The sequence below is a fragment of the Bombus vosnesenskii genome, unplaced genomic scaffold (assembly GCF_011952255.1).
Source record: "Bombus vosnesenskii isolate JDL3184/JDL3185 unplaced genomic scaffold, Bvos_JDL3184-5_v1.1 scf7180000013352, whole genome shotgun sequence".
Classification (NCBI taxonomy): Eukaryota; Metazoa; Arthropoda; class Insecta; order Hymenoptera; family Apidae; genus Bombus; species Bombus vosnesenskii.
In genome coordinates this window covers 123,517-141,593 of record NW_022882988.1, presented here as the reverse complement: position 1 = coordinate 141,593, position 18,077 = coordinate 123,517, and the positions used below count along the sequence as shown (strand labels likewise).

The 18,077-nt window shown below is 26.8% G+C and overlaps 5 protein-coding genes across 8 annotated transcripts; 3 read left to right on the top strand and 2 right to left on the bottom strand.

Moving 5' to 3' along the window:
• The first annotated feature begins 61 nt into the window (after positions 1 to 61).
• LOC117236848 (CWF19-like protein 2) lies at positions 62 to 2,311 on the top strand. Its single transcript, XM_033500180.1, has 8 exons — positions 62 to 591; positions 671 to 788; positions 848 to 987; positions 1,057 to 1,122; positions 1,188 to 1,493; positions 1,562 to 1,717; positions 1,787 to 1,969; positions 2,048 to 2,311. The coding sequence occupies exons 1-8, from the start codon at positions 433 to 435 to the stop codon at positions 2,189 to 2,191; spliced, it is 1,272 nt and encodes a 423-aa protein (XP_033356071.1). The 5' UTR covers positions 62 to 432; the 3' UTR covers positions 2,192 to 2,311.
• Positions 2,289 to 4,303, bottom strand: LOC117236847 (protein arginine methyltransferase NDUFAF7 homolog, mitochondrial). Of its 2 annotated transcripts, XM_033500179.1 has the most exons (6): positions 4,203 to 4,303; positions 3,738 to 4,034; positions 3,526 to 3,633; positions 3,178 to 3,459; positions 2,976 to 3,089; positions 2,289 to 2,895 (listed from the first exon to the last, which is right to left on the bottom strand). In XM_033500179.1, the coding sequence occupies exons 2-6, from the start codon at positions 3,987 to 3,989 to the stop codon at positions 2,407 to 2,409; spliced, it is 1,245 nt and encodes a 414-aa protein (XP_033356070.1). In that variant the 5' UTR covers positions 3,990 to 4,034; positions 4,203 to 4,303; the 3' UTR covers positions 2,289 to 2,406. The 2 variants fall into 2 exon arrangements, with proteins under 2 accessions (XP_033356070.1, XP_033356069.1); XM_033500178.1 differs by lacking the exon at positions 4,203 to 4,303 and having other exon boundaries at positions 3,738 to 4,186.
• A 261-nt stretch (positions 4,304 to 4,564) lies between these two features.
• On the top strand, positions 4,565 to 10,582 carry LOC117236841 (C2 domain-containing protein 3). 2 transcript variants are annotated; one of them, XM_033500165.1, is made up of 12 exons: positions 4,565 to 4,731; positions 4,962 to 5,854; positions 5,929 to 6,030; positions 6,101 to 6,229; positions 6,316 to 6,591; positions 6,658 to 6,920; positions 6,994 to 7,143; positions 7,228 to 7,410; positions 7,473 to 8,405; positions 8,478 to 8,669; positions 8,766 to 9,055; positions 9,137 to 10,582. In XM_033500165.1, the coding sequence occupies exons 1-12, from the start codon at positions 4,565 to 4,567 to the stop codon at positions 10,521 to 10,523; spliced, it is 4,965 nt and encodes a 1,654-aa protein (XP_033356056.1). In that variant the 3' UTR covers positions 10,524 to 10,582. The 2 variants fall into 2 exon arrangements, with proteins under 2 accessions (XP_033356056.1, XP_033356057.1); XM_033500166.1 differs by lacking the exon at positions 4,565 to 4,731 and having other exon boundaries at positions 4,988 to 5,088; positions 5,172 to 5,854; positions 9,137 to 10,523.
• LOC117236849 lies at positions 10,181 to 12,486 on the bottom strand. Its single transcript, XM_033500182.1, has 6 exons — positions 12,374 to 12,486; positions 12,059 to 12,240; positions 11,766 to 11,959; positions 11,429 to 11,681; positions 11,155 to 11,350; positions 10,181 to 10,461 (listed from the first exon to the last, which is right to left on the bottom strand). The coding sequence occupies exons 1-5, from the start codon at positions 12,396 to 12,398 to the stop codon at positions 11,222 to 11,224; spliced, it is 783 nt and encodes a 260-aa protein (XP_033356073.1). The 5' UTR covers positions 12,399 to 12,486; the 3' UTR covers positions 10,181 to 10,461; positions 11,155 to 11,221.
• Positions 12,487 to 13,154: 668 nt separating this feature from the next.
• On the top strand, positions 13,155 to 17,843 carry LOC117236844 (general transcription factor IIH subunit 1). Of its 2 annotated transcripts, none has more exons than XM_033500174.1 (8): positions 13,155 to 13,537; positions 14,324 to 14,526; positions 14,812 to 15,013; positions 15,126 to 15,282; positions 15,362 to 15,907; positions 15,985 to 16,312; positions 16,383 to 16,558; positions 16,637 to 17,843. In XM_033500174.1, the coding sequence occupies exons 2-8, from the start codon at positions 14,373 to 14,375 to the stop codon at positions 16,757 to 16,759; spliced, it is 1,686 nt and encodes a 561-aa protein (XP_033356065.1). In that variant the 5' UTR covers positions 13,155 to 13,537; positions 14,324 to 14,372; the 3' UTR covers positions 16,760 to 17,843. The 2 variants fall into 2 exon arrangements, with proteins under 2 accessions (XP_033356065.1, XP_033356064.1); XM_033500173.1 differs by having other exon boundaries at positions 13,156 to 13,418.
• Positions 17,844 to 18,077: the final 234 nt, after the last annotated feature.

Here is an 18,077-nt window from a genome sequence, read left to right as displayed (position 1 = left end):
TGGACGTCATAAGTTCGTGATCCAATGAGTCGAGTCTGGAAAAATAAATAAAACTACGTGATTAAATTCTTAGTTGATTCACAACTTTCCTTTTTTTCCTATCCTTTTTTCGTACATTAACCTCTTAAGCGAAAAGATCAGATGTATCATGCAAATTTATATCCAAAACGTTCGTAAAAATCATAATTCATTAGCGACTATCAACCAATAGCTGAAACTGCTGTGTACAATGTGATTAGTTTTGTTTACTTCTACCAGAGAGGAAACTCACTGCTTCTAGCTTTTACTCAACTTAACAATACGATATACGGTATACGTAGAGTCAGTCGTGCCTTATGGCATGCTGATCTGTAAACTATCAATTCTGCACAACAAATATTAAGGTTAGTTGTGATGACACACACTTGACATAAACGTTTTTGAAGCTTTAACATGTTGAGTTCGTCACATACTCATGTCGGCCGTCGTGCAAAACGAATTTCTGATAGTGATGGAAATAATACAGAATCTGGGGAAACTAAACCTCTGACAGAAGCAGAAATGAATAAGCTAGGGGCAAAAATTGTTAAAGCTGAAATAATGGGCAATACTGTATGTATACTTATTAACGTTTTACGCTACATACACGAAATGTGCCAAGAAATTGCAAAAATTCATAATATTTTTTTAGAAACTTGCTGATGAATTAAAAATTCAGTTAAAAAATGCTAGAGATATCGCAAAAAATGTTCAAATATGCAGTACAGAAGAAGTCCAAAATGTAATTCTTACACAAACTGATTCAAAAGGTATGTATTATGTGTATAAAATTGTACATTTGAAATAAATAACGAATAACATATAATAGGTATTACAAGACCATTGGAATCCAGAGTTCAAACTATAAAATCTTCACAAAATAGTAAACGGAAAAATGCAGAAACACATGTTTCTGGCAAGAAAGTGAGATATTACTTCGACGATGATAAATATTCATTGGAAAATTTGGTATGTTTACTAAAATATAACTTTTATAGTCAATAATATTAAATCTCTAACATCATCAATGTGTTCAAGTTCCATAAAGAAAAAGGAAGATCTACAAATGAAGATGATGCAGCATTTGTTAAGATTGCTTCTAAGGTATGTCATACAAAATCTATTTTAAAAGATATTATGGAATACATGATGTGTAAAATAACTTATAGAATGGAGATATGGATGAGATGTTTGAGGAACAGATTACACATATTAAATCAGATGCTGAACAAAATGAGAAAGATCGTTCACGTGCAATTAAGGAACATAAACGTTTATCAAAAAGTTTGGATAATTGTTATTGGTGTATTGATTCAAAATACATGTTAAAACACATGATCATTACAATGGATTCTGATATTTGTTTAAGTCTACCTCACTATACCTCTTTGACTTCCGGGCATTGTATAATAACACCTGTACACCATATTGCTTGTCAATTACAATTAGATGAAAATATTTGGGAAAAGCTGAAGGTAAAACATTTTCTGGATATTATTGTTTAATAATATGCCTTTTTTCCTTACAAGTATTTTATTTTCAGATGTTTAAAGAAGCTTTATATAAAATGTTCATGGATCAAAAGTTGTATCCAGTGTTCTATGAAATTTACAAGAGTCGTCACAAATTTTCACATATGCAATTGGAATGTGTTCCACTGAAGAAAAGAATCGGTGAATTAGCTCCAATATACTTTAAGGTAAATATATACATAGACAATTTAATACATTTGAATAGTATCAAGCTTTATATTTGATGTTTTTGGCAGAAAGCATTATTAGAATGTGAAACTGAATGGTCAATGAATAAAAAAGTAATCAATTTTGAAAATAAAGATGTGCGTAAAGCTATTCCAAATGGTCTATCATATTTTATGGTAGAATTTGAAAGAAATAAAGGATATGCTCATGTTATTGAGGACGAGCATATGTTTCCGACAAATTTTGCACAGGTAATTTTCTTTTAAGAAAAGTATGAATGAATGGTTATTTCGCAAAAATGTTAATTTCAAATATTCTATTTACTGCAGGAAATTATAGGTGGGATGTTGGATCTAAATCGGGACATATGGAGAAAACCAAAAAAAGAACATTTTGATCAACAACGTGAGAAAGTATTAAAATTTTCAGAGATATGGAAAAAGTATGAATCTGAAATTAAAAATCATAATTAGGCATGAATCCTTATTTATAAATGTAATTTTTGCAAATAATTGCTAATAAATTATTGCAATACATAATTTTTTTTACAAAAATTTTAGTATAGATGAATAAAGTTTTATCTACATTATTCATTTATTTAGCCTTAAATGTATAAATACATACAAGAAGTTTCTATATACTATAAAAATGTTCGATATATATAACATATTTATTGCAATCTTCATGTTTAATAAAAACCTGTTACTGGTACTTTTTCGAAATATTCTTTTAAAATAGACGGAAATAGTGATAAAACTTTAAAACGTGTTCCCATTTTATCTTCATCCATTATCATATGATATCCTGTTCGTAATGATTTCTTTCCTTCTTCTGAAGCATTTTGTAAGAGCATTTGCAATCTTAAATCAATTCCAAGTTTTTGTAGAAAGCTTGATTGAGTTACTGGTCCAAAAGTTATTAACCTATCATCTTTCTCTGCAATTTTTTTAATAGCTGCAAAATCAACATCTGCTGTTAAATCTGCAGCTCCTGGGTGTAATAGTGGATCATGTATTTTATGTTGAGAAAATCCACGAAAAGTATCAGTTTTATCACCATTATGGCCATAATCACAAATTAAAGCAAATCCACCACATTCCCATAAAAAGTTTGCTATGTAATCCACTATTACTAAACTTTCTGGACTAATTTCAACATGCTCTCTCTTTTCATCATTCTGAAAGATATTTACAAAATGTATTTAATCTGTAATTTTGTATTTTATTTTATTTTAGAATAAAATACAAGTAGTATTACTGATATATAAAAGGTAGCAGGTGTTGGAGCATTTGATAACACATAACAAAATTTCTCTTCATTACTTCCTTGAATTATGTCTACTAAAACTTCACACCAGCCTCTATCAGTTTTCTAAATGTAAAATTATTATATGTATATAAAGTATTATATATAAATAAATTATAAATAAATATATACATATTAGGTATAGTTAATATACCTGAAATTTATGAATTGGTAATGCATCAAAAAATTCATGTGCTAAAAATATACTAAAATTTTTAGGCACATCCTTAATAGAATTGTACCAATATATTTTTATCTCATCTTCTGTAATACCTTCTCTATAGTAATTGATAGGGTTACTTTTAGATTCATTAATTTTTGTATCATATTCTGTAATCGTTTTACATAAATTCTTTGCCTGAATCAAAGACAAAGTAGGACTAACTTCAACTAAATGTACTGATATATTATTTAGAGATTTAAATTGTTTATACACCTGTACAGTAGAGATATATTTATAAAATAACTGTATAATTTTGCACTTTGAATATTAAAAACATACCCTTAATATATCTTTAATTAAAGTTCCTCTACCTGGACCTAATTCAATTATTTGAAAAGGACCCTTAGAAATCTTGTGTGATTCATATTTCATCCAAATGGCTATCATCTAAAAAATAAATGATTAAAACATAAATAAATATATATTATATATGCTATATATTATAACAATTTAATCCAAACAAAAGTTTTTCGAGAAGATGACTTACATACTTCTCCAAACAATTGTGTAATTTCTGGTGATGTTATAAAATCGCCCTGTTTTCCAAAAACATCCTTATTCATATAGTATCCTACAGTTGGATGAGTTAAAATTTCTTTCATGTAATCATGAATTGTAATAGGTCCACAGGCTAAAATTTTCGAGTATAAATAGTGATAAAGGCTTTGTGACATTTTGTCATTCAAGGTTGAAAAATTATACGACGAATAAAACAAAAAACGGTTTCGATAATTTAGTAACATTCTTGTATTAAATGGTTTGTAATACTTTACATATTTTCCAAATGTCTGAAAAATAGCCATATTATCGACCCTTTAATCAATGAATTTAAAGCATATATAATAAATTTAAAGGTTATGTTTACGTATCATCATTGATTAGAAAGAAATTATTTATTTATTTTTTCACTTTAAATTATCAATTTTTTGTACAATTGATTGTTTAAATTCAAATACCTATTTATATATTTTATCTAAATGTTAAACATGTAAGTGAAGTTATTCGTAGTAGCAAGTTATGTAGTCTTTGAATAGGTGGCAGCAAATATTCTGCCTTTGTTTTTATATATCACTTAAAGAGTGAACAGAACAAATTATTTTGTATATTAGTTTTGCACTCGATAATTAAAGACATAAAATAAAAGTGTCAGTGTTAATATTTAATTTTTTAATATATAAAATATCTATAGCAAAAAAGTACAAAAATACAAAATTTATCTAGAGCGATACTTTTACACTTTTTACTATTAATAACCTAGACTGATGATAAATGTAAATGAATGTACAAAATCAACAATGTATTATATTACGGAAAATAAATGGATACGAAGATGAAATTTAAAAAATCTTTGCCTCCGTTAGTTGAAGGCAAAATTCATGGTTATTTAAAATTTGTCATTGATGAAGTTATTTGGTCAAAGAAAAATTTTGGTGAAATTAGAATATTTTTATCTTGGTGGGGAGAAACTGATAGAACTGAATTTAGGTAAACTGTACTCATAAAATAATTTCTATTCTACTCTCTAAAGTTTTAATATCAATAATTTAAAGAATAGAAAGTGATTTTTAATGATGTTTAATCTAAATTAAAGTACCTGTCACTTTTTATTTTATATGAATTATCTGCTTCTTTTCTTATATTGTTGATTAAATAATTTATTTCTCTTTAGTTTTATATCTTATTGCATATATTTTAAAATATACATTTTTTTACAGACCAGCAGATATTACAAAAGATATTATAAGATCAGAGGAAGAAACAACTGAGGTTTATGCTATTCGTACAAATATAAATCTCTTTGAAGAATACATTAAGAATTGTGAATCTGTAGAATTACTGGTTGTTAGTAAAGAAACTAATATAATTATTGGAACATCACAAATCACAGATTTATTAGAGATCCTTGATTGTAAACCATATTTTAGATATGTACCTATTGTAAGTAATCATGAAAATAAAATAGGAGAAATTCATGTTTCTATGAAGTTAGAATATATGACAAAAGCTTTTAGTATGCAATTAAAAACACATAAATGTGGAAAAGAGCAAGGTACTGATAATACCTTAGTTTCAACTAGTAATAATTTTAAGAATCAGGATTATTTGATATCCGATAGGTGTACAGTTAACAAAAAAATAAAACCCGAAGAAAATGATACTTACAAATCTATTTTAAAATTGAAAAGGACGGAATTTCAAGAATCAGTAAATAAACTTAGTAATGAAGTAGCAGATAGACTCGTTGCTCAGATTGTTACAAGAGCTCAAAGGCTCAGAGGAGATTTATTTAAAGAAACATATGATGAAGATGAATTTAGTTTTAGTGATAATTCCATAAATAATGGATTTCAAACTCGTGTTTCTGCTAAAAATAAAGAAAAATTATATGAATGTGTTTTGTGCAAAGATATGATGTCATCTATTGAATGTAAAACATGTGCATTGAAATCAACAACTTTACATCCAAGTTTGACAGATCTTGCATCTAGTAGTTTAAAAACATTTAGATATGATAATAAGAGTACAACAAATAATACATCTTCTTCAAAAATGAATTCCTTAATAGAAGATGCACTTTCAGAAAAAAGATTGTGTATTGATTCAAAAGGTTTATTAAGCTTTTAATAAAAATATTAGTCTCTTAAATTTTACTGTACTAATGAAAATTATGTTCTATTCTAGATGCTGAACTATTTGATTTTGCTACTTATATCCGAATTAATGTAGACTCATTTACTTTAAGTCCTGCTGGTTATAGACGTGTAAAGTCATCTTCATTATCACGTATGTAAATTTATAGAATTCATAAATATTTAACATCTTTTTATGAACTAAATACATATTTTTTTTACAGATAATGATAACATTTTTTCATCTGCAACATATTTTGTTCAGTATGATATGATATTCGATCATATGAAAGAAAATGACAAAAAGGAAAGTAAACCTGTAAGAATATGTTCTAAAAAACAAGCAAATCACGGTACATTGATAGTATTAACATATGGAATATTTATAATATATTTTATTATATATGTATGTTTAAAATTAATTAATATACTTTTACAGTGGTTTATTTTAATCACAACAGTGTATATAGAATATCAAAACTAAAATACTATACAGCATTGCAAATAAAATTTAAAATATTTGTTCGTCATGTCAATAAAAGATCATTAATTGAATTAGGCAATGCTACTATTAATCTTAATGAAATTATAAAAAATAAAAGTTGGAAATTCGCACAACATCTAAATATACTTAATAAAGAAATAAAAACAGGAGAATTAAATGTAATTATAGAATTAGGTTCAGATTCTAATCATTATGAAAGACAGTACATTAGTAAGTATATATAAAGTAGAAAACGAATGTTTATATCGAAGATTTAAATATACTATATTTTTTTAGATAGTATGTCTGTTAAAGAAAACATTCCTATTTTGGATACATCAGAATCACTTAGTGAAGCTAAAAATAAAGGGAGCAAGAATATTACAAAAAATCAGTCTACAACAGATAATGAAGTACTAACAATTTCGGATGGAATAGTAAATTTTCCAATTACTGATAGTAATTCAGTTATTACAAAGTGTGTATCACAATCCACAACAGAAAGCATAGATGATAAAAAAACGGATATAAAACATGACAAAAATAGAATACAAGATAAGGTATAAAAATATGAATTATAATAAAAATGTGTATCAAATAATTATTTTTAGTGATGAAATGATTACTGTGTAGGTTTTACTTCACGGTTTAATATATGTAGTGGAAGGGAAAGAACTATCAGAATTAAATACTTATTTAATATGCAGAGCATTTTGGAGAGAGGATAAGACTAAAAGTCAAGTCTGTAACAATACAAAAAATCCATTTTACCAATTTTGTCAAGTAAATTTTTCTGTGTATTCAGTATTTATATCTCTCATGTATATATGTGTGTGTGTATGTATATATATAAATTTTACATTTCAGTTAGTACCCCTTATTTATGACAGTGATTTATTAAAACGCATTAAAGACAATTACATAATCATTGAAGTTTATTCAAGAAATAATAATATAGATAATCTACTAGGATTAACAAAATTATCTGTACATCAGTTATATGTTGCATACAGAGATCCACGAGTATTACCATATTTATTATTATCTAAGGTATGTCATTTTAGATTAGTATAACTTAATTATTTCATTCTTTACATAAATTATCATTTTAGTATCCTGTGGTGAGTGTGGATGGCTGGGTACCAATTATAGATCCTGTAACTGGTCAATCTTCTGGTCAGTTGTTTGCACTGGTAGCTCTTGGAACTGCTGAACAAATTACGTTATTAAAGAAGTCAAGAAACTTGCAAACTATGAGTGCTACGTCACAAATATTGCATTTAGACAAATTTTCTGATTTTACAAATTATTTACAAAATACTCCTCGCATACATGCTTTCATTAAAGATGAAACAGAGTTGTATATTTCAAATTCGAAAACTCAAGAATGTCAAACAGATATCTCAACTGTTAAAGAGTTCAAATTTAATGAAAAATCACAAGAAAAAGCTTCAAATTTAGGACATTCTATTCTACAAAATACAGTTGATCATTTAACGCAAGTTTTAAATGTTAATAAGATTAAAATAGATCAAGCAATACAGACTGAGATAAATTTTGAAGAAAAACAACAATCGAACACAAGACAGATATGTTCAAACGAATTGAACTTTAATAACAGTTCCGATGATAGTGATAATAATAGCGTTAAACACAATCTTTATTTACCAACAGAAACATACAGGAGTGTTGGAGTTGGTGCTGAGTACAATGAAGAAACTGATCAACATCCAAAAAGTAATCACAGTAATACAACATTTGAATCATCAACTATAAATCATGTAGAAAATGAATCAACGAATTCCACATATAATCAAACAATGTTTAGAGCTATTGTGGAGATTGAGTGTGCATTACATTTGCCAAAAGTAGAAAAAATTAATGAAACTGTTGAACCAAGTACATACGTATCATTTCAGGCCATTAAATCTGATCATACAAAAGCTTCAAACTCGTATATGATTACTAATATGTTTCCACATAGTTGCAACCCTAAATGGAATTGGAAATGTGATACAGCATTACCGACAGAACTGCTTTTACATGTATGTAATTTTCTTAATTTATTTATAAAAAATCCTTTCCCCTTTAAATAATTTTAAACATTCTTTTTTTAGGATAAAAAGAGATTGATTCTAAAAATTTGGCGAATATTAGATACAGATAATAGTATGGAAATAAACTTAGAGAAAGATATTGTTATTGGATTCTCTGCTATTGATCTTTCAGTTTTAATTAGTGGCTTTCCGACAGTATCTGGTTGGTTTCATATAATGGACTTTACTGGAAAATGCAACGGACAAATCAAAGTATTATTTATTATATATATATGTATATGTATATGTTATTATATTTGTTTTTACTTATTGTTTATTTTACTCTTTACTGTACTATTTATATTTTAGATATGTATAACACCACTAGCTAATTTATCATTATTTGGAAAACCTATGACATTGTTAAGTGCAACCCGACTACCAATATGTTCTATGTCACAATTAAATTTGGTTCCATTTCATACACATATGTATGAAACACATTCTCATGATATAGAACAAACTAAAACTAGTAATATCTCATCAACAGTTACACAGGAAGAAGAGAAATCAGAACATAGTGAAAATCAATTAAATGATCCTATCACTCACATTGATTTTGAAGATGTATCTATGTCATTCTTATCCTTATCCTTAAAGTAAGTAAATTTTATTACATTTCAATAATTTACAATGAAATTATCATACAATTATAAACGTGGTGTTCATATTTCTTATAGACAAAAATTAACAGAATTAGATGAAATAACAAAACGCCTAGAATCACGATTACGTGATGTCACAAATACGGCTTTTGAAGATGATTTAGAAAATGAATTTGAATTAAATGAACAAAGTAGCGATAATGAAAATAACGATTGTAAAATTACCACTCCAATACTATCTATTGCTACAAGAGATTACAATAGCAGAATATGCCACAATCCAAGTACTACAGAAAACGAGAACCAAAATACATCAAATGAAACGAGTATTCAAAATTTTTTGTCTCAAACTTATATTAGTTACAACAATGCAGTTAGTTGTGAAATAATGAAATCTGATTCTTCTAAAATATTGAATTCTTATAGTAAACGAAATTTATCAAATGACAATTCTGAAATACAACAAAGTGAACATTTAGTGCACAATAGTAGACCATTAGACAATACTTTCACTGATTACCCAGAACGAGGAGCAAAAGCACATATAAATTATTTACTTGATAAACTATCTCTGCAGTTTCCTACACAAACCTGTTTGACTAAGACTATACCAATGGAAAAAAATATTACTAATGTATTAACACATTTACCAAGTAGTAATAATTTACAAGGCAGTAATAAATATAACCAAGAACACAAAACATCTATATTATGTAATCAAATGGATGACATACATGAGTTAACTATCCAAAACTCTGAAAATCCTATAAATAATTGTACAACTAAGTCAGAGGTTGATACATATGATAAAAATTCATCTGAGATATCTATGCACTCACAAACTGCTAATAAAGTATCGAAAGTAATTCGTGAAGAATTAATTGCTGAAGAAAATAGCAATACATCTAAATGTGATGAATTAACAACGTATCTTGTAACTTCAAATATTCGTCATATGGATTTAAATAACATTTGTAATCCTCTTTTATATCAGCATTTAGTACCTGATTTACATTACTCACATACACCATTAGAAGAAGAAACTATCAAACAATTAGATAATCGATACAGTAAAGTGTTTAATAAATCAATAAGTAATAGATTAAATAGAATACATAGTTCGGTGGAAACTAATTTATCTCTAGCAAATGCTGAACGTTTTAAAACGATACCATCTGGAGTATCAGAAAATATTGATAATAGTATTAATTTAACTGTTCTCCATAATACTAATTACAATGATTTATTGGCAAGTAATAGTACAGAATCAACTACAACTATATCAATTAACAATTCAATAATAAAATCAATTGATTCAGAAGTAATTGAAAATGGCGACTCTGTATCTTCTGAAACATCTCTTCTTGTGCTTTCAAGGCAAGCGCCTGATGGTGGTAACCCCATAGAAGATAATAAAAATCCATTAATTACACAACAAGAAGATGAAATTCTCCACTCATAATCAAGTATACTTATAACTAATATGTAATAAATTTATTACACACACATCTATAATTATAATCATAATTTACACTTATAAATATATATCTTGACTACATTATACATATTTTTCTTATTGCATACAGTAAATATTGGATTGGCAACTAAGTGATTACGGATTTTACCATTACCACCTAATGACAAAATCCGTAATCACTTAATTGCCAACCCAATAGATATAAAAATAAAATTCTATCGCTTTACAGTATAATATTTGACGTTTAAAATATCTTATTTAGATACATTAATACAAAGATAATACAGAATACTAACCTTTTTATTAAAAAAAGTGATATTTATATAAAATTATTATCACACATACATAATAATAATATCACTATGGAAATACATTATAAAGAATCCATTATTAATTAAATCAATAATATTATTCAGAATATGTTTTTAATGTGTTTTTATATAAATACATAATTTAACTATTTTTCATATACTTTTTTGTGTACACAAATAAAAAGAAATTTTTTAAATAAATTATTAATTAAGTCCATAACACGTCAAATAAATATAAAATTTTTTAATAAATAATTATTTGTTCATAGAACATAACAGAAGTAGATATTAAAATTACACCTCACCTGTTTTGTTAAATTTTTAAAATAGAAAATTTTATATTAATACAAACTATATAGAGTATAAATCAAATTATTCATTGAAGTAAGTAGAAAGATAAGCTTCTTTGTGTATCCATTGTACAGCTCGTCTAGGATGCATCAACCATATTTTTGCAGTTGTAGTTTCATGTTGATGCATAATTGAACAATCTCGTATTTTCTAAAATAAATAGAGAAATGAATGAATAATTAAATGTGTATACATTTTCACATGTACATAATTAAAATAAAATCTTACACGAAATTGTTCTAATTCTTTTTGTTTAAACTTTGTTTCCTTCTCATATTCTTTAATCATACATGGCCTACATAAAAATATTTCATTTTTTAAATGCCAATAATCACCAAGTGGTTTTGTCCCACATATCTTGCAAATATCTGTGTTTCGATTACAACATTTAAGATTTACTCCAAGATTCATTTTTACACTACCACCAAAACTGTGTTTTAATGTAGGACCTTTTCTTTTAATACTAACATACATTCCTGGGCTATATATACATATTGTACATTAAATGTTAATTTATACACGATAAGTGATTATAACAATTGTTCCACTTATACTACTATTATACCCTGGAGTTGTATTGTCGACAAAAGTCTGTCTTTTGCTGCTAGAATCAAATGGATACTTTGATTTATGTATTAGTTTAGGAAATATAGAAGTATTGTAATCTAATGGCGATGGATAAATATCTTTCACCTCAACTTTTTTACCAAATCTAGCAATGCCACTGTAACCTCTCTTACTAATACTATGAGAACAAGGCTGAAACAAAATATGTAATATAAAATTATATTATACTTATTTCAAATATTCCAAATCTGTAATTAATTAATATTGTATATTCTAAACGACTGATTATACCTTAGTTATAATTGTTTTAAATGATTTTAAAACATCATATGAATTAGGTGTTACACTTGGATGATCTTCTAATGTATAATATCTCATAAATGGAGTCATATTTTTTTTTGAAGTATCGCGGGGACATCCTGATCCAAAACATATCTTTTGCCGCTCTTGTTTTTGTATGACGTATTTAAATCCTATTTATAAATAGCACTTTTTTAGCATAAAGTATTTTAAGCTAAATTTATTAGCAGATACGTTACGTTATAGAGAGAGAGAATATGCTTTTAATTATAAGGAAAATATAATACTAATAAAATACATTTATACCTTCCTGACTAACTGTCATTATCATGAAAATATAGAATGTATTTAGTACGAATGTTATAAATTTCAAATTTATATTAGGAAAATCAATGATTATAGCAGTAACATATATGACATACTTATTGGCAAAAAAATTCCATGTCAAATATCCCTAACATTGTGATATTATTTTTTATTGTTTTCAACTCGAATTTGTCTAGTATTTTATATAAAACTTTGTGTTTTTATTAGTATATTATTTTGCAATTGCAATGAAATTAGTTTCAAAATAAATGCATAAAATTATACGTTATCAATAAACTATATTTACATAGCACATTAATTCAGATTGTGCGTATATAAATATATTATAGATGCAAATGACTTTATATTTACAAATCACGCGAATAAGAAGCAGCCAATCAGTGCACTGTAATTTATATTCTGCTCAATTCTATGAAATTAAAATAGAGGGCATCTTTTTTGCGTATATTTTTATTACGATGCATAAAAAGTTATTTCTTCATATGAAATCGTCATCAATATTTGGTATCTTTACTTGTTTCACTTAATAAAAATTTCTAATTTGTATATTGCTATATCATTTATTTATAAATACGTAGGATTTGTGTTATAATTATCAAAATCAGGTATATTTCAGCGCCCTCATGTAACTACGCATGCTTATATTATATTCTACAGATATAACTTACGCTGTTTGAGTCAAATTCATAACTTTCGTGAAAGAAAATATCATTATTTGTCACTTGGATCTGTATTAATTATTTCAATTCAGAATATATGAATATAGTGCATAGTTACAGGCGATATGTTTATTCAGATAAGAAAGAAATAAGAAAGGAATGTTTTAACAACAGGAAGCGTTACAGAAGTTTAGTCGAACAACAGAGTGCGGTAGTCTTAGCAGGTCGATGGTGCTATTCGTACCGACGATTCGTTTGCAGCCGTCTTTGCTTCGCGATGCGTCCACTGATGTGTGTTTCTGCACATGGCCGTGCCGCCCAACGGGCTTCTGCAGTGTTCCACGATTTTTCGCACTTTAACACCGGTAAATGGACTTATTATAGTTAAATTTCCTATTCTAACGATTAAAAAACACGCGTTCTGTGCCTTGAACTATACAAAAAGCGTTTTTCGTATTGATAACCATAATTAATGAATCAAAAAGTGAGTCACGGGTAATATCGCATCAGTGTTTAGTTCACGATGTAGAGTTAGCATTTTTCCTCGATTTTCAAAGATCTCATTGTTTATAATATTACAATCGATTTTGCATAACTATATGTTATAAGATATTATTAACGAAATTTTTTTTTAAGTCATTATGTTGTAATGTAACATTCAAGGACGCACAGCGACAAATAAATCGTAATTCCTAAATATTAATACATCTTATCTAAAATTGCATAATTCAAATATGTTACATTATTTTATACGGAAATTGTAAAGATAAATACAATTATATTTATTTAGAACGTTGAGAAGTTCAATACATTTATATTGTTTACTAATACGAAGATCATACGAAGTTCACGAAACTTTTTAAAGTAATAATTTTTTCATAAATATATAAATTTTCATTAAGTGCAATAATATTTGAATTAAATTTTTTTTCAAATAGTTATACATCATGTATATTTGTTTCCTTCAGTATTCTATAGGATTGTTATGATTTCAAATATTAAGTATTTGAGTATTTCTTAAAAATTAATCATTTTGTAGAAACTAATTTTTTATATTATGATATGATACTATGATAAAGATTTAATTGGCATGAAAATTTATGAATATAAAATTCAAATATAAAACAAGATTCTTTATTTTTATGCATTTATTTATATAGGAGACTTATAAATATCAGGATATACTTATCCTAATAATATTACATATAGTTATATATTCATAGGTCTTTCTTGTAAACATAACATACTTATTTTTAAATATATTTTTTAGGATTGTATTTATCATTTTTAGAAGAATTATATTATATATTACATCCACCATGACTACATCATCGGAAGATGTTCTAATGCAAGTAGGACAAGTTCGTTATAAAAAAGGAGATGGCACTTTATATGTCATGAATGAAAGAATAGCCTGGATGCTTGATAACAGAGACACTGTATCAGTCAGTCACAAATATGCTGACATTAAGTGTAAGAACATTCGTGTAAAGATCAAAATAATGTTCAATAAAAAGATTATTAAAGAAAACTCGCTTTACTATAACTTTACTACATGTTTTACTTTCGATGTACTAATAATTTAATTATTTATATCTATCTCTTTATGTTAACATATATCAAATATATATTTATAGTTTAATCTTTTCTGTTTAATAGAGCAGTACAATTGGAAAATTATCAAAAGGAAAATTTATATTTACTGATATTAAGTAACTCTTTGAAATTTAATATATTACACTATACCTTTCTTTGTAGTACAAAAGATATCACCAGAAGGAAAATCAAAAATACAATTACAAGTTGTATTACATGATGGTTCATCGTCTATATTTCATTTTGTAAACAGAAATGGGCAAGAGGCACAAATTAAAGATCGTGATGATGTAAAAGAACTACTTCAGCAATTATTACCAAAATTTAAAAGAAAAGTAAATAAAGAATTGGAAGAAAAAAATAGGTAAGGTATTTCATATTACAGTGATATTTATATCTATACTATTCATATACTATCATATACTATACTAAAATATATTTATATCATTCATGTATTAAAATGTATTATTTAACAGAATGCTTCAAGAAAATCCTGTACTGCTTCAGTTATACAGAGATTTGGTTATTACACAAGTTATTTCATCTGAAGAATTTTGGTCACAACATGCTGCAGAATATACCCAAGCTAAAAAAAGTCAAAGACAAGAAATAGGAGTAAATAGTGCTTTTCTGGTAAGAATTTTTTGCTATTAAAATACAAATCACATATTAGAAGAATAAATTAATGAATAATTCAATACATTATTTATAGGCTGATATAAAACCACAAACTGATGGTTGTAATGGATTGAAATATAATTTAACTGTTGATATTATAGAGTGTATATTTAAGACTTATCCAGCAGTAAAAAGAAAACATCAAGAAAATGTGCCTCATAAAATGTCAGAATCCGATTTTTGGACAAAATTCTTTCAGTCACATTATTTTCATCGAGATCGTATCAATGCAGGGACCAAGGATCTTTTTACCGAATGTGCCAAAATAGATGATCAAGAACTTAAAAAAGATATTCAATCGGGTATTGATGATCCATTGGTGGATATAACTTCTTTTGAGGATCAAACTCTAGATGATAATTATGGGAATGGACCTAGTAAATCTGACAAAGTTTCAGGAAATATTGTACATCAAAGTATGATTAAGAGATTTAATCAACACAGTATCATGGTTTTAAAGGCCAGCACTGCCAAACAATCTACACAATCCATTCAACCACAATTAAATGGATCAACGCCATCAGCAAGTAAAACTACAACACTGTCTAATCAGTTAGATGAACGACCAAAGACTAAAAAAGTAAAGTTATAATATGCATATACATTTTAATATAAAATAATACATCCAATAACAATATGTATATATTTTATTTTCAGCTTAGAATACAAGAAAAATTAATTTATGATGATCTTGATACCACTCATGATATTAATACAAATAATAGTGCACCATTAAATTTGAATCATATAGACAGGTATTTACATGGTCCAGTGCCAGGATATGGTAATACGGAACCAACGTCTGAAGAACTTCTTATGACATTAAATCAATTAAGAAAGGAAGTAAATGGTTGGCTGGCAGGAAATAGTATACCAAGGCAATTAGCAACATCATTAGTTAGTCCAGCTGCAGCAGTCTCTGCCTTAGGAGAATTAACTCCAGGTGGTTCTTTAATGAAAGGCTTTAGAGAAGAAAGTCTTGGACGTGAGTATATAATATTAATTGTAAATCGAGTTGATTAAAATATGTAATATGTCGTTTATGTCAATTACAGAATTAATACCAAAGGATTTAGAAAAAGAACTACGTAATGTATATGTGTGTACATGTGAACTTCTAAGGCATTTTTGGCGAAGTTTCCCACCTACAACTCCACAGCTTGAAGAAAAAGCCATTAGAATGCACGAAGCATTACATAGATTTCATTCCGCTAAACTTAAACCTTTTGAAGTAAGTTCTATAAATTTTTCACATTTATTGGTTTACGTTATATTTTTCACAAGAAATGTTGGATGTTTTCTTTTTTAGGATCGTGTTCAACGAGATTTTTCTGCTGTTAGTCAACATTTAACAAGTCATTTAAATCAACTATTAAATACAGCGTATAGAAAATTTGCAGTTTGGCAACAACGTAAGATGCAAATGAGGTAGCCATTGAATAATTTGTCGTACAATTAAAAACAACGTGAATAAAGCAAAGCAATATTGGTCATCCTATATATATTGCATTTTATAATGTTACCATAATTAGGGATTAATATGGGTGTATTTCACAAAAACCAAAGCTGAATCGTGTCATGCATCCTATGCTGCCACATACTGTTTATTTATTCTTACAAATAATTGTGTTTATTATTGTTTTAAAATTTTCACAAATATTTTACTTTGATCCATCTGCAAGCGATATTTCATTTCATTAATATTTTCATAATATAGCATATAGTTTATTTATTTACTTTTCATAGGTTATTGTATATCATGTTGCACGTCTTATATTAATCAATGGTTGATATGATGAAGCTACAAAATTTCGAGAATTTAAATTCATATAAAAAGATATTACATGTAGAATAAAGTTAATACTTATAAATTTTCAAAAAAAAGCTATGATTGCGTATGGAACGTCTAAAATTTATAAAATGTAACTACGTAGATGAATGTGTGTTAAGAGAAATATCTATTGTACGATATCAAAGTAGCTGTGATACCGCCACTGTATTATTAAGATGTATTAAGAGGTAAATTTCGTCGTTTTGTGAATGTTTATTTCTACATTATAAATATTCCTATACATGTTAATGGATTTAGAACATCAATCTTTTTCTTGGTATATTATAATTATATGAACAAAGAGTATGTTCTATAAAAAGTATAAACGAAACAAATATTGTTTACCTGGAAATTTACAAACTATTAATGCACAGTGGCATCAGTATACTTTTTACGATATCTGCGATATACTCAACTAAGTGTCTTAATTGTTGAATCCTATTTTTTTTTTTTATATATATATATATTATTGGGTAAAGTAATTTGCAATTCGAGATTTCGTAAACTGCCTGCTCACTTTCTCTATAGTAGCAATAATTTGGCAGTTGCCGAAATGAGTGATATCTAACTTAATCAGTAAAAAACCTTTGAGATCATACTCGGAAGTTACACTATGAATACTATTATAATATCGATTGTAAATATATTCTTACATTATCATTACAATAAATGTTATTATTATGAATTAGTATTTAGTTAATAACATCCTATTAAGTGACTAATTGCTCTTGTTATTAAAATATCAAGTTCATTAAAATATAAAATTATGGTACTGATCAAGTTATACATATGATGTACTCATCGTGTACATGTGTGCATAAGTCTCTTAAATCTTATCTAAACTTTCAATTTTCATTTAAACTGTATATATAATAAGATAAGAAAAATGTCAACAAGTTTAAGGTATATTCTTACTGGT